Source organism: Rhinoraja longicauda, chromosome 29, assembly GCF_053455715.1.
Source record: "Rhinoraja longicauda isolate Sanriku21f chromosome 29, sRhiLon1.1, whole genome shotgun sequence".
Taxonomy (NCBI): Eukaryota; Metazoa; Chordata; class Chondrichthyes; order Rajiformes; family Arhynchobatidae; genus Rhinoraja; species Rhinoraja longicauda.
The window spans coordinates 18,500,596-18,516,217 of NC_135981.1; the positions used below are offsets into that span (position 1 = coordinate 18,500,596).

The 15,622-nt window shown below is 43.4% G+C and overlaps 1 protein-coding gene across 1 annotated transcript; it reads right to left on the reverse strand.

The window, feature by feature from the left end:
* Positions 1-7,739: 7,739 nt before the first annotated feature.
* Positions 7,740-13,203, reverse strand: LOC144607562 (uncharacterized). Its single transcript, XM_078424457.1, has 4 exons — positions 13,102-13,203; positions 9,810-9,823; positions 8,977-9,098; positions 7,740-8,893 (listed from the first exon to the last, which is right to left on the reverse strand). The coding sequence occupies exons 1-4, from the start codon at positions 13,201-13,203 to the stop codon at positions 7,740-7,742; spliced, it is 1,392 nt and encodes a 463-aa protein (XP_078280583.1).
* Between the last annotated feature and the right edge of the window lie 2,419 nt (positions 13,204-15,622).

The window sequence follows — 15,622 nt, forward strand, 5'->3', positions numbered from 1 at the left end:
TCCTTCCGCTATTTATACAGTGTTGTAGTGGCCTGGCGGAGGTCAGAGAAAAGGCTGGACGCCAGGCAGGTTTAGCAAAAGGTCTTTATTTGGCTGTGAGCTCCTACTCACAGCGAAGTCCACCTAGGGATAAACCACACTTCCCAACGGGCTGACCATTAACCCCTTAAGCCTGTCCGTCAAGTGACGAGGGGGCTGACCCAAGGAGTGGCTTGATACCCAGGGACCGCCACAGGACCCCCCCCCCCAAGAACCGGAGGTACAAAGCGGACAGGAGGGCGCACGAGGCGACCAGCCTGGGTGCGCACCGCGCCGGCGCAGGGACCGGCGACCGACCGACCGGTGGAGGAGGCATAGCAGACACCGGAGGGGGTAACGTGGACGGAGGGCGACCGCGCGGGCAGGGCAGCGTAACCGGCACCGGCCGATCAATGTCCACGTGCGCCGGCTTCAGCCGTGCAATTGAAACCGTCTCGCTGCGACCCCCCATGTCCAGGACAAATGTGGCCGAGCCGTGTTGCAGGACCCGGAAGGGGCCCTCGTACGGCCGCTGGAGAGGTGATCGATGAGCGTCCCTGCGCAGGAAAACAAACTGGCAGTCCTCCAGAGCAGGAGGGACGTGCGGTTGGAAGGACCCATGACGCGACGTGGGCACTGGTGCCAGCCTGCCCACCGTCTGCCGAAGACGTTGCAGGGCGTCCGAAGGCTGCTCCACTCGACCCTGCGCCGGTGGGATGAACTCCCCGGGAACCGTCAAGGGGGCCCCGTACACCAACTCGACGGAGGAGGAGGCCAAGTCCTCTTTGGGTGCGGTGCGGATCCCAAGCAAAACCCACGACAGGGCGTCCACCCAGTCTGGGTCCGTGAGCCGAGCCTTCAGGGCAGCCTGAGTAGGAGCTCACAGCGAAGTCCACCTAGGGATAAACCACACCTCCCAACGGGCTGACCTTTAACCCCATAAGCCTGTCCGTCGTGACGAGGGGGCTGACCCAAGGAGTGGCCTGATCCCCAGGGACCGCCACAGTGTCATGGAGTTATATAGCATGAAAACAGGCCCTTCGGACTACCCTACCCATGCCAACCATAGTGGCATACTGTGCTAATCCTATTTGCCTGCATTTAGCCCATAGCCCTCTAAACCCTTCCTATCGATTATCTGTCCAAACAACTTCTAAATGTATTAATCATGCCACCCCATCAAGCAGCTCTTTCCTCTATACACCACCCTCTGTGTCCCTTAAGTCATTTAAAACCTTTCCTCTTTCACCGTGAACCTATCCCTTGTGGTTTTAGACTCCCATACCCAAGGGAAAAGACTGTGCTTATTCCGCCCCTTTTGATTTTATATAAAGTATAAGGTCATCCCTCAGCCTCCTATGCTCCAGGGGGGAAAAACCGACCTAATCTAAATAAAGACAAGGGCGGTCACACAAAAATATGTTTACAGAACAGGCAGAAGCTGTTCAGTCCACTGAATGTGTACCGGATCGTGGTAAAACAACTCCATCTCCCTTTTTTCCCCCTCCCAGCCTGCCAATGACTCTTTCCCAAGAAATTATCTTTTAAATGCGCTGATTGATTTTGTTTCCAGCACTCTTACAGGCAATGAAACCCATACTGAGCACTTTCTCAGTAAAAAAAGCTTGTTTTTCTTCGATCAGCCTTGTATCTTTAACCCGAAATGTGAAAAACCTTGGTTCTGAAATCATTATTAATGGAAACAGCCATTCCTCTCGTTACACTACCTCAACCAATTACCATATACAATTCCTGTCAACTTACTTTGTTTGAAGAAAAATAACCGCAACCTTTATATTGTAGCCTAGCGTTGAAATCGCTCATCCCTGCAAGTGTTCCAGTAAATCCTTTCTTACCCCCACCCATTATGTTGACATAAAGTTATGGATCTTCACACTTGTATTAAGTTATTTTCCCTACTATTTTGGGTCGGAATTCATAGCACGTTTTAATTGATCAGTGGAATAGATTTTTAAAAGACGTAAACTCAGAGTTATTTCCTCCCAGCTAGTCCAACGATTGTTCCTCTCAGTGAAGCCAGGAATTTATGAGAAATCCTGAAGAATTTATATTCCATATTAGCTATATAGAGTTTTCTTTCTACGTATATTACTACAATTTCATAACAATGTCACATTTCAGTATGATTCCTATGTTAAAATCATTCTGTTAATTTCACGTTGGCCAGAAGAAATAAAGTGCTAGAGGAATTCAGATGCTGCCTGACCCGCTGAATTCCACCAAAACTTGGTAAAACTATATTACTCCTGTAACACCTCGCTAAATGCACCAGGTGGTGGTGTTCCTATATTATTCCCCCACCCCCTTGCCCTTCTATGTGGAGGAGATTGTGGGTTTTGATGGGCGTTCTGAATGGAAACTTGGCAAGCTGAAGCTTGATGAGGTAGAAGTACACACTGGAACCACGTTGTTTTGATGCAGGAAGGGGGGTATATCAAGTCCACATCACAAGATTAGAAGTTGTTCAGCCAGAGCTGAACACACTTCTCGGCATCTGCGTACAATGGCGCCTTGTGCTTCTTGTGCCTGGTGGTGGAAAGATTGGTGGAAACAGGGCCGCGATGTGAACACCCATATTCAAGGTGATAGATGGATTACAAATTAAGCTTCAGTCTTAGATAATGTTAAGATTCTTGGATGTTGTGATTGTAGAGAAAATCAATACTGATAAAATTCTTTCCATCATAACACTAATGCGACATGTAAATGGTGTTAAAGGCTTTGAGGAACTAAAAGGTGAGATTCACATCAAGGGATATCCAATGAGCCAAGTCCAGGTAGGTTTCTGGTCCAGGAAGTTGATGCTGGAGTATTCAGTGAAAGTCATCGAGGTGAGAAGGAATGTTTTGGTGAGGTAGAGACACAGATGTTGAAATCTTGAGCTAAAAAACAAAGTGCTGGAGGAACTCAGTGGGTCATAAGGCTCAGATGCTGCCTGACCCGCCGAGTTCCTTCAGCACTTTGTTTTTTGGTTAAGGGGAGATGGTCTCTTTATAAAGGGGAACATTGAATGGCACTTGTACAGCAAGCATGTTATTTGTCACTTGTCTATCCAGCTGTGTGTGGTCTGGGTCATGTGGGAACGAGGTGCTGCTTTATCTGAACGATGGCAATGTGACACAGGCTCTTTACTGAAATAGCAAGGCAATGGGTCTACTCCCTGCAAAACAACCACAAGAATCAACATAACAAGGAATTTTAAGCTCACCCCCAGCTGCTGCACTCACTGATAAGTGACAGAAAGTTCCCAGCACAATCCAACATTTACAAGCGGTTCTCCAAAATGAACTGAGCTCTAATTCAATTACCTACAAACCTTCAGCCTTCATGGATCATTTTAATTAGTTATTGTGGGGAAGGAGCCATTTCATCCTATTCTAATGCTCCAGGTTTCTCACGCATGACTAACAGATGGCATTCGATGAATAATTACAATTCAGTTTGGCAAGGTGGATGTCTCTACATTTCCAACTCTGCATTCCTCTGCCATGAAATAGAAAGTTGTAGTGGTGAAATGCGCTAAAAAAATGCAACAGTGATTGGCAGACAAAAATGAAAACAGATTGTCATGTTGTTGAATTTTTTGACTTTTAATATTACAGAGACTGGAGGAAGATTGTCTCTGAGCAAACCATGTAAGTGCTCTGCTGGGTTTATTGTTTGTTTTTACTTGGACCTTTTCTTTTGTACCAACTCCATTCTGTTCAACATTCACAGAGATATTGTAAGGACTATATAGGTGTAAATTTGTATATGTGACTGATGAAGTTTTGTGCATGTTGTCTATTTTGATGGAATATATGATTAAGGGTATACTTTCAAAAACATTCAATGAATTCATTGAATATGAAGATGTTGTCAGAGACATTTCATGGAGTTTTCATTCATCTTGATCATACATGTGAATACTGCAATGGGAGCTCAATATAGTGGGGGGCGGAGACTTGTTGGGATAACAGGCCTGGGGATAAGTTAGGGTTAAATGAAGAGGAAGGTCCCAAATGGATTGCACTGGTAGGAATGTGATGTACATATGAAAGAAAAATATATGCACTGTGGCCTTCACTCTCAAGTGTTTAGGGATCCAGTGTCCACAATCACTAAATGTCACAACATGCTGAGATTCTAATTGTCCTCTGTGCATGGAAGTTTGGGTCTGGGTACATTACCACCGAATGTGCCATGTTCTTCGTGGAAAGGTCGGTACTGTAAAACAAGTCAATCGGGTAGTGGTGTACAGGAAAATCTCCACGAGGCCCTTTGGGAAAAGAAGATGGGGTTGATAATTACTCCAAGGAACTTGAAGCTGTGTGTGTGTGTGTGTGTGTGTGTGTGTGTGTGTGTGTGTGTGTGTGTGTGTGTGTGTGTGCGCGTGCACATGTAAAGAGTCTTGAAAGAGATGCCATGGTTTTTTTTTTTAAGGTTCAACACAGGAGCCTGGACTCTACATGGTATTTCTAATGGTGCACACCGAAACAACTACTGTTGGAGTATCATCACTTTGGTCTGTCTAAACCCTGCTGATCTTCCAGCAGACGGGATTGTTCACAACGGAATGCAACAATCTGCAAGGTTGGAAGAAAACAGGACTCTGAGCCGAGACAGTATCGAAAGCTTGGCGCATCCAGCACAGTCCATGGGGCCACAGTAAAGGCGAACACTTTACTGTGGTCCAAATGTAGTCTCGAAGGACTAGCGCTACTAGAATGTTTGGGAGTGGAAAATCAATGCCACGTTAACACAGTGTAAATATGATAAACAAATGTAACAGTCTTGCTCACATGAAAATAATTATTGCAATGTTCCATATTGTACAAATACAATTTTATTTCGGGGAAACCAAGAAACGAGGGGGTCTTTAAAACATCAGATTAATAAGTAAATACAACTTACTGTGATCATATTGTTTAGGGATGTAGTGCAGTATTTCCCGCTGCTTATTTATACGTGTATACCAATTTTATTCCGTTAATCAATTAATAAGTGTGATGATATCATGAACATAGTCTTGCCAATTCACAAGACTTTTGTAAGATTCCCTGTCAAAATATATGCAATTGAATATGCTATTTGTCATTAATTTGAATATGCTATTTGTCATTAATTATTTTTGAGTTTTAAGGTAATTTATTACGTTAATTTATTTACTTTAAATATGATATATAAAATCAAGATTGTTGACCGAACAGTTCTGCATCAATTAAAAATGATACATTCTGCAGGTTTAAACGCGAGCGGAAAATATTTGCATTAATCACATGGTCATTCATCCATTGAGTTTAAATCTACCAAATGATTTTGCTTGCAATGCGAACGGTAGTCATAATTTGCAACGCACAAGGAACAATTTGTCAATCTTTATTATTGAAAAAAAACTCCCTTTGAGGGTCAAACTTAAGGAAATAGTTAATGGTAAATATTGAAGGTAGACACAAAATGCTGGAGTACTTCAGCGGGACAGGCAGTTTCTCTGGGTAGAAGGAATGGGTGACGTTTCGGGTCGAGACCCTTCTTCATAATCCTCCATGTGTCCTTACAACCTTGAGACGCAAAGAGCATAATGTCCCCTACATGGCGAATGCTATTCAAAGATAACAGTGAAATTCAAGAGCAGTGACTTCCCCTTAGACTGAGTAGGTACTAATCAATATAGCTGTTGCCTGATACCTACCTTTGTGTTACTTAGATATCCCACATCACTGTTTTGTGTCTCCAGTTCCCCGTGACCCCGCACCACCGAAGCTGAAGGACTCCTTCGACCAGAGCCTCCGGCCCGAGCAGGTGGGACGACTTCCAAATCCCTCTGATGTTCATGATCCAGTTATCGATATATAGTGTGTGAAGAAAGGATCTGAGGTTGCTGGTTCAAACCGAAAATAGGCGCAAAAAGCTGGAGTAACTCAGCGGGACAGCCTACCATGTCTGAAGAAGGGTCTTGACCCGAAACATCACCCATTCCCTCTCTCCAGAAACGCTGCCTGTCCCACTGATTTACTCCAGATTTTTGTATCTATCTATGGACATATGGATCTGGATATGTATCATAGATCATGACATTGAAAATAGGTTAAAGTATAACAGAAGATAGACACAAAATGCCAGAGTAACTCAGCGGGTCAGGCAGCATCTCTGGAGGGAAAAAAAAGATATTTCTTTCCTCCAGAGATGCTGCCTGACCTGCTGAGTTATTCCGGCATTTTGTGTCAATCTTCCGTGTAAACTTAGTGTAAGAAAATAACTACAGATGCTGGTACAAATCGAAGGTATTTATTCACAAAATGCTGGAGTAACTCAGCAGGTCAGGCAGCATCTCAGGAGAGAAGGAATGGGTGACGTTTCGGGTCGAGACCCTTCTTCAGACTGTCTTTAAGTTGGAAAAGGTGCAGAAGAGGTTGACCAGGTTTTTGGGCTTGAGTTATTGGGACAGGCTGGGACTGAGGAATGGTCTCGACCCGAAACGTCGCCCATTCCTTCTCTCCTGAGATGCTGCCTGACCTGCTGAGTTACTCCGGCATTTTGTGAATAAATACCTTCGGTGTAAACCTGCATCCTTCCTACATAAAGTATAGCAGAATTGGAAAGATTCTTGGAACAAGTTCACAACTTTCTTAAAATTGTTATGAACGAAACAGTGGATATTTTCAGAGTTTTCTGCGTTACATTGAGGCAGGAGCGAGTTAGTTGCTGCCCCAGGCGGTCCCATTTTTACAATTCTCTGGCAGATGAGGAGGCGGGAGTTTGTGAATGTCCCTGGAAAGTGTGCATTCTTGAACAAAAAGCAAAACCTATCACTTGCCGGGCTTTGTCTCACCCTCACACCTTTACCAGCTTTCTCCCCCCTTACTGCAATTAGTCCCAATCAGAAACGCCGCCCGTCCATTCCCTCCACAGACGCTGCCCGACCCGCTGAGCTCCTCCAGCACTTTGTGTTTTGCAAAAGTTTGCCAGCATCTGCAGTTCCCCGGGTCTCAATAAACGATTGACCGTTTGACTTAGCCCTGCTGAGACAGATAGTATAAGAAAATAACTGCAGATGCTGGTACAAATCGATTTATTCACAAAATGCTGGAGTAACTCAGCAGGTCAGGCAGCATCTCGGGAGAGAAGGAAGGGGGGACGTTTCGGGTCGAGACCCTTCTTCAGACTGAGACAGACCCTGGGATGAAAGGGATTTCCATTTCCCCAACATCGGGAAGATTGTTCCCGATGTTGGGGAAGTCCAGAACCAGGGGTCACAGCTTAAGGATAAGGGGGAAATCTTTTAGGAGAAAAGAAAACATTTCTTCACACAGAGAGTGGTGAGTCTGTGGAATTCTCTGCCACAGAAGGTAGTTGAGGCCAGTTCATTGGCTATATTTAAGAGGGAGTTAGATGTGGCCCTTGTGGCTAAAGGGATCAGGGGATATGGAGAGAAGGCAGGTACGGGATACTGAGCTGGATGATCAGCCATGATCATATTGAATGGCGGTGCTGGCTCGAAGGGCCGAATGGCCTACTCCTGCACCTATTGTCTATGTTTCTATGTTTCTAAAAACAACATGGTTATGTTAGTTTCTCAGAAGGTGGTGATTACAGTTTGTCAAGAGCATTTTGTTGGGAGATTGTGTGTTGATGATGTGATGGTCTGTGGCAGGCGGTGTAACCCAAGGGAACCAGGCAGGGCGCAGTGTGTCGGGATATTTGCAGTTCTCGGGCAAGCATCACCTCTCCTGTGGGTCGTAAGGGCCATCGTTGTAGTTCCAGCTCTTGCTCCTGCTTTTCTTTCGGTTCCTCTCTGCGATGACGATGGCGGCGATGACTGTGACCAGCACGGTGCCTGTGATCACCAGGAAGGTGGCGGTCTCGGTCACACACAGCTGGGTTTCCACGGCCAACAGAGACTGTCCCCGGCGATGCCCAGGCTCCGAGCAGGTGATGTTGCTGTAATCGTCCACATGCAGGTGGCGGACGCTGAAGAACTTCACAAAGACTCTCTGGAGATCGCAGTCGCAAGCCCAGCGATTGCCAGCGAGCTGCAGGTGAGTGCCCTGAGTCTGAATGTTCAGAAACGTTTGGAACTTGATGTGACTCAAGCTGTTCCCGGTCAAACACAGGAGGTTTAAGCTCCGCAGAGAGCTAAAGGCTTCTCCCTGAATGGCAGAGATGTTATTATTCTCCAAGTGGAGAGCTTCCAGCCCCTGGAGCATGAGAAAGTAACCATCCTCAACGACAACCAACCTGTTGTTCTTCAGCAAGAGGGTTCGCAGTTTGGACAAACCTCGGAAAACCCCCCTTTCCATCGCCGCGATGCAGTTGTCACTCAGGTCCAATTTCTGCAGGTTTTCTAGATTCCGCATGCTGTTCCAGTGCATGTATTCAATCAGGTTATTGGACAACCTCAGCTCAATCAAGTGCTCCAGACTCTCAGAAAAATAGCCCGGTAGATACTTTATCCGATTTTGATCCAGATCCAAACTTTCCAGAAAATTCAAGGACTCAAAGGCTCCTGGCTGGATGTGTTGGATTCGGTTGCAAGCCAGCAGGACAACCCTCGTGGACCACTGGCCGCGAAAGGAACCGTCGGGGACCTCCGTCAGGTTGTTGTATCTCATATCCAGCATCCAAGTGCCATGAGGGATATCCCTCGGGAAAGCAGTCAGCGACCGCCTTTTACAGTCCACGAAGTGGGAGAAATCGTAGCACGAGCAACGGTGGGGGCACATTTTAAATCCATCGATCTTCAAGATGCTTAACAAGGCACCGAGGCAAATAATAATTATTGGGTTCATTCTGTTTTCAGTTTTCGTGGAAGTGCTTTGGAAACCTAGGCTTTGGAGAGTCAGAGACAAATTCCTAAAATATTTAGCCAGTAGATCTTCCCAGACATAAATTTATGACAGTTTATTTTCCATTAACTTGAGTCACCTTAACCACGTCTTGTAAATGGTCACCAAGTACCTTTCTCCAATTCCTTTTTGTCTTTAATTCTTGATACATTGACTTTGTCACCATAGTCACATCCCTTGTCCTTTGGTCTTTGACTGTAAAGAACATCCAAATCTACAAATACCTTCTTGAACCTGTTACAATAAAAAAAAAAAAAACTTAGCAAAAATCTTAAACTTTTCTCCCATGGTCCATGGTATTTATATTGTGTGTGTGTATAATGGGTGCGAGTGTGTCTGTGTGTGTGTGTGTGTGTGTGTGTTTTATGTGTAGTGTGTTGTGTGTGTATGTAATGTGTGTGTATGTAATGTGTGTGTATGTAATGTGTGTGTATGTAATGTGTGTCTGTGTGTGTAATGTGTGTGTTTTGTGTGTGTGTTTTATGTGTAGTGTGTGTATGTAATGTGTGTGTATGTAATGTGTGTGTATGTAATGTGTGTATGTATGTAATGTGTGTCTGTGTGTAATGTGTGTGTGTTTTATGTGTAGTGTGTGTTGTGTGTGTATGTAATGTGTGTGTATGTAATGTGTGTGTGTATGTAATGTGTGTGTGTATGTAATGTGTGTGTATGTAATGTGTGTGTGTGTGTGTATAATGTGTGTGTTTTATGTGTGTGTGTTGTGTAATGTGTATGTAATGTGTGTGTGTGTGTATGTAATTGTGTGTGTGTGTAATGTGTGTATGTATATGTATGTTTACACACTGAACTTTTTTTCTTGTTATTATATTGTTTATAGTGTACTATGTTTACAAATTGTGTGCTGCTGCAAGTAAGAATTTCATTATTCTATCTGGGACATATGACAATAAAACTCTCTTGACTCTTGATTTTTTTTGGTCAAACTTGTGGTATGTTTTCTAAGGAATTATATCATAAAATTGAATTGACAGAACATGACAGCTATGGTATTATTTTAACCAGCGCAAATCATTAGAGCGCTGAACATTAGGTCCAGTCTTGGGTACCTCTGCCATTAGGATGATAAAATACAAGTTAAGAGGAAGACAGGTGTCGCAGTCTTCAGATTAGCGGTCAGCTGTTCTGAACCTGGGTGAGGAAAGACTTCTTCACCAAAGCAGTGAGGAATATTTTAAATTCTGTATCCAAGAGACTGAGGGCTCGGTCACTTAAGTCCATTTGTGAACAAATTCAATAGACATTTGAATGAAAGGAGAATCAAAGGATTTATTCACAAAATGCTGGAGTAACTCAGCAGGTCAGGCAGCATCTCGGGAGAGAAGGAATGGGTGACGTTTCGGGTCGAGACCCTTCTTCAGACTGATGTCAGGGGGGCGGGACAAAGGAAGGATATAGGTGGAGACAGGAAGATAGAGGGAGATCTGGGAAGGAGGAGGGGAAGGGAGGGACAGAGGAGCTATCTGAAGTTGGAGAAGTCGACGTTCATACCACCGGGCCGCAAACTGCCCAGGCGAAATATGAGGTGCTGCTCCTCCAATTTCCGGCGGGCCTCACTATGGCACTGGAGGAGGCCCATGACAGAGAGGTCAGACTGGGAATGGGAGGGGGAGTTAAAGTGCTGGGCCACCGGGAGGTCAGTTGCGTTAATGCGGACCGAGCGCAGGTGTTCAGCGAAGCGATCGCCGAGCCTGCGCTTGGTTTCGCCGATATAAATAAGTTGACATCTAGAGCAGCGGATATTGGGTTAATGCAGGAAAGTGGGTGAAAGATCATCCGAGACATGGTGAATGGTGACGTTGGCTTCCGGGTAAGAGTGACCCATCCTTGCTTCTATTTCGATGCTCTTATTATAAGCCAAAAGCTGGAACAAGAAACAATTAAAGAAGATAGACACAAAATGCTGGAGTAACTCAGTGGGTCAGGCAGCTTCTCTGGGGGAAAAGGAATAGATGACGTTTCAGGTCGAGACGCTTCTTCAGATGGTCTGAAGAAGGGTCTGAAGAAGGGTCTCCACCCAAAAGGTTACCTATTCCTTTTCTCCAGAGATACTGCCTGGCCCACTGAGTTACTCCAGCATTTTGTGCTTATCTTCAGTGTAAAACAGCATCCTTCCTAAACAATTAAGGAACCAGTCTCCTTTGGTTATTAATGTAATCAATTGCTGTACTGATAAGCAAAAAGATAAAAATACTCAGTCTGTAATGAGATCCACATCAGATATTCAAAATTGATCATGTAAACTGGGGAAAGTGTGTTCACATTCATCATCTTCAATAACCAGATATCAGGAATGTATATACATTTAGTAAAACACAAAGTGCTGGAATAACTCAGTGGGTCAGGAGAATATGGGTAGGCAATATTTCAGGTTCGGACTCTTCTTCAGATACTTCTTCAGAATCCTTCTTCTGAAAGAAGGTCCCAACCCAATCATCACCTGTTCTTCAGAGATGCTGCCTGACCTGCTAAGTTACTCCAGCATTGTGTGTTTTGCTCCAGATTGCAGCATTCATATTGAGGGCGTGCAGCGTAGGTTTACTAGGTTAATTCCCGGAATGGCGGGACTGTCATATGTTGAAAGACTGGAGCGACTAGGCTTGTATACACTGGAATTTAGAAGGATGAGAGGGGATCTTATCGAAACGTATAAGATTATTAAGGGGTTGGACACGTTAGAGGCAGGAAACATGTTCCCAATGTTAGGGGAGTCCAGAACAAAGGGCCACAGTTTAAGAATAAGGGGCAGGCCATTTAGAACTGAGATGAGGAAAAACCTTTTCTGTCAGACAGTTGTGAATCTGTGGAATTCTCTGCCTCAGAAGGCAGTGGAGGCCAATTCTCTGAATGCATTCAAGAGAGAGCTAGATAGAGCTCTTAAAGATAGCGGAGTCAGGGGGTATGGGGAGAAGGCAGGAATGGGGTACTGATTGAGAATGATCAGCCAAGATCACATTGAATGGCGGTGCTGGCTCGAAGGGCCGAATGGCCTCCTCTTGCACCTATTGTCTATTGTCATAGTTCCTTGTGCCTTTGATGGAAACACATTTCCTCCACATTTGCTGCATGGCCTGCTGAGTTCCTCCAGCATTTTGTTTTTTGTTCCAGCAATAATGGATGATTGTTGACAAAGAAAGGAGGAGATAATTCATAGAGACATTTCAGGTAGTAAGTTTTAAACATTTTGCAGAGGACTAAGCAGAAATCATCCTTGATTTAAAACGAGAATCAGATACATATTCGAAAAAGAACAATTTTAAATTGGTTGAGATCGGTGTAGGTTCCTGGGTCTAAGTGAATAACCCCAACAAAAGTTCAGCGCGGTGACAATGGAGCCAGTGGTGGCTTGTGGTATGAATCATGTCTGGGCATTCTTTTTCAGTTGTTCTTTTTTTTGGTGATTTTATGAATTTAACAAGAAAATAATAATTAAATTCTTCACTCCACTGTAGTAAACAGCTTGTGCTTAAACCATCAAATGAATTGGAAGACAATCAGTTACAAAAAGAAACATATCATAAAACAATAATTTGCAACAAAATTCTTACTTCCCCCAATGGGATTTCCACCAGCTGGTGTCAGTAATTATTTTTCTAAAGAAAGAACAGGTTAGCTTAAGTTCTCCAAAGTCAGTCTGCATTCTGTACATGATGATCATATAATTTTGCTTTCAGTAATATTGGACAAAGGCTCGAAGCACTTGTGGGCAAATTTAGTGCAGACAGTCACGGAACTGAAAACATTCCTGGGCGTTATGAACACCTTTGAGATTTTTCCATAACCTCTAGGAAGATGTCCAGTGTGTCAGCAGTCTTCGATTTAAAGATATATTAGATATGATGCAACACCCTGTTTCATTTCACTGCGACTAATAAGAAATTACTGCATATGTTTCAATATTTTTCTAAGCAGTCAGCCAATCCAACAAAAACACACAAATACTGGAAACGCGCAGCAGGTCAGTCATTTTATAGCTACCTCTTCCATTCCTCGGAATATGTCTGCCACTCTCTTAATTTTCAGAACCTGTTCTAGAAATAAAAGTTGGCTGAAATTTCCATAAATGACAGCTGACCCATTGTGTGTTTTTCCAGCATTAACTATGTTTAAAATTTACAGTGCATGAAGCATTTTTCTCTTCTTGCTTCTCAGGGCAGCAATTGATTAGATTAAGAACATGTTGGTAACAAGATCTGAATATCTCAATGATATCACTTACCCGTGTCTGCAAGGTGGAAGGTATTTTCGGTTTGAAGGTCTGGTTCTGTACTGATTGCTTTATAGAGCCGAGGCTGTCACATGTGAAACTCCTTCCAATCATTTCTCGTTTTCTTCTGACTTGTCCTTCTGCAGTCACCACAGATGTTACAACTGGAAACTTCCATCTGCACAGAGCGGCAACTCAGATTTTATTAAGATTACTCTCATCAACCAAGATTAATTATTTAAAACCCAATTGCTTTACAGCTACCGTTAATGAAGATTAACAGTTGCCTTCACAGCAAAATAAATATCTTCTAAGAAGTAAGGCCACTGATCAGCACTTAGTTGACAGAAACAAAAATTAAAATAAAAGATGGAGTCACTGGGTCTAGGGCATTCTTCAGGGGTAGAAAGATGGAAATGCGTTTGGGCTATGACAAAGGCTGGCAAGTGATAGATGGATACAGGCAAGATGATCCGAGGGATGTGCAGGAAAGAACTACAGATGTTGGTTTAAATCGAAGGTAGACACAAAATGCTGGAGTAACTCAATGGGATCATCCTAGGGATGATTGGGTTAACGTATGGAGGTACTGAGCATGTACTCGCTGGAGTTTAGAAGGGTGAGGAGGGATTTTATTGAAACCTACCCAATAATGAAAGGCCTAGATAGAGTGGATATGATGTTTCCAGTAATGGGAGTGTCTAGAACCTGAGGGCACTACCTCAGAATAAGAAGTACCATCAAAATTAAGATGAGGAGGAATATCTTTGGCCAGAGGGTGGCGAATCTGTGGAATTCATTGCTACACATGGCTGTGGAGTTCAAAACCTACGGCATTTTTAAAGCGGAGATTGATAGCTTCTTGATTAGTAAGGGAGTCAGAGGTTATGGGGAAAAGACAGAAAAATGGGGTTGAGAGGGAAAAATAGATCAGCCATGATTGAATGTCGGAATTGATTTGATGGGTTGGATGGCCTTATTCTACACCTTTGTCTTATGGTCATAGGTGGAGTAAGTGACAAAGACTAGAGGTAAAAAAGAGACAGGAAGGATGTCAGGGAAAGAGGAGGAGTGAAATGTAAAGCATGAGGGAAGGAAATGGGTGGAAAGGGATGGAAAGGTATGGGACAGGAATATAAGAGGGATAAAAGGGAAATATGCGGGCACAAAGATGGGAAATGCACATACAGAGCAGCAGAAAGGAGTCGGTGACTGGGGTGGTAATAGAGATGGTGGGGAAATGTGTGTGACAGGGGAAGCAGAGCTGGGGTATTACTTCAAATTAGAGAATTCAATATCCAGACTGTTGGGTTCTAGGCTACCCAAGCAGAATATATCTGTATTACGTGTAGTTTGATATGATTCTTAACCTTGATTCGCAGTCAATAACAAAAGTTAAATGCAAAACCCCATTCCTACTGATGTATTTTTATGTTCTGCAGAAGAGGAAACTGAACACCAAGTTAACCTGGTCACAGCAGGAAACTTGAATCAACTTTTCTGCATGACCCAAGGTTTCCCCAGGCACCTATAAACAGATTGCTTTCCGACTTTGATCTAATGGAAACATAATCTGGATCTATCCCTGCTAAAACGAACCAAAGTGTTCATCCTCCAGCTCCCAATGTGGAACAATTAAGGAGCACTTCATGGCATTGTGAGCTGAGACTACTTTTTCCAAATGACATCTGAAATTCGGGACTTAATTTTAAAAATTGCAAAAATGTTAAAAATGCAAAACAAGTAGTAAAGTTGTACGTGTAGGAAGGAACTGCAGATGCTGATTTAAACGGAAGAGAGACACAAAAAGCTGGAGTAACCCAGCGGGTCAGACAGCATCTCTGGAGAAAAGGAATACATGACATTTCGGGTCGAGACCCGTCTTCAGACTGAGAGTCGGGGAAAGGGTTTCAGGACAAGACTTTTCTTCAGACTGAGAGTATGTGGCAAAGGATTTCTGTTGAACCCTCCGAAAATTACTGTTGTCAATATTATGTTAAGAATATTTCACACTTTATCAAGTTCCTTTTGGGCGATTTTAACAGCAGTGTTAATGTATTTAAAAGGCCAATGCTCCCTTTAAAATAACAGTACTCATTAGAACAATCCTGACAGTAATTCTTACCTTATGTTGTGCAAAGAAATTACTTTGAGTACTAATATTTCTACTTAATTATGTTTACACGCATTGTGGCTGATTATGAACTGACAATCTACAATTATTTCAGCTGTCACATATAAAGGCAGCAGTTTCCTTTGGTGTTGAAACTGGCTGTTCAAATAGAATTGACAACCAGTTTTCTCCGTTATCAAAATTTACGTCAACATATTGTGCTATAAGTAACGTGAACTTTATTTGTTCTATATCTCCCCCCACCGTACACAGTTTTAGAAATCTCACTTGATTTGTGGTGCTAATTACCAGAAATGCAAGTTATTTCACTACGAGGAAGAGGGTATAGGAGCCTGAAAAGCATGATCGCCAGGTTGAAGAACAGCTTCTTCCCCACAACTATTAGGTTCTTGAACAAGG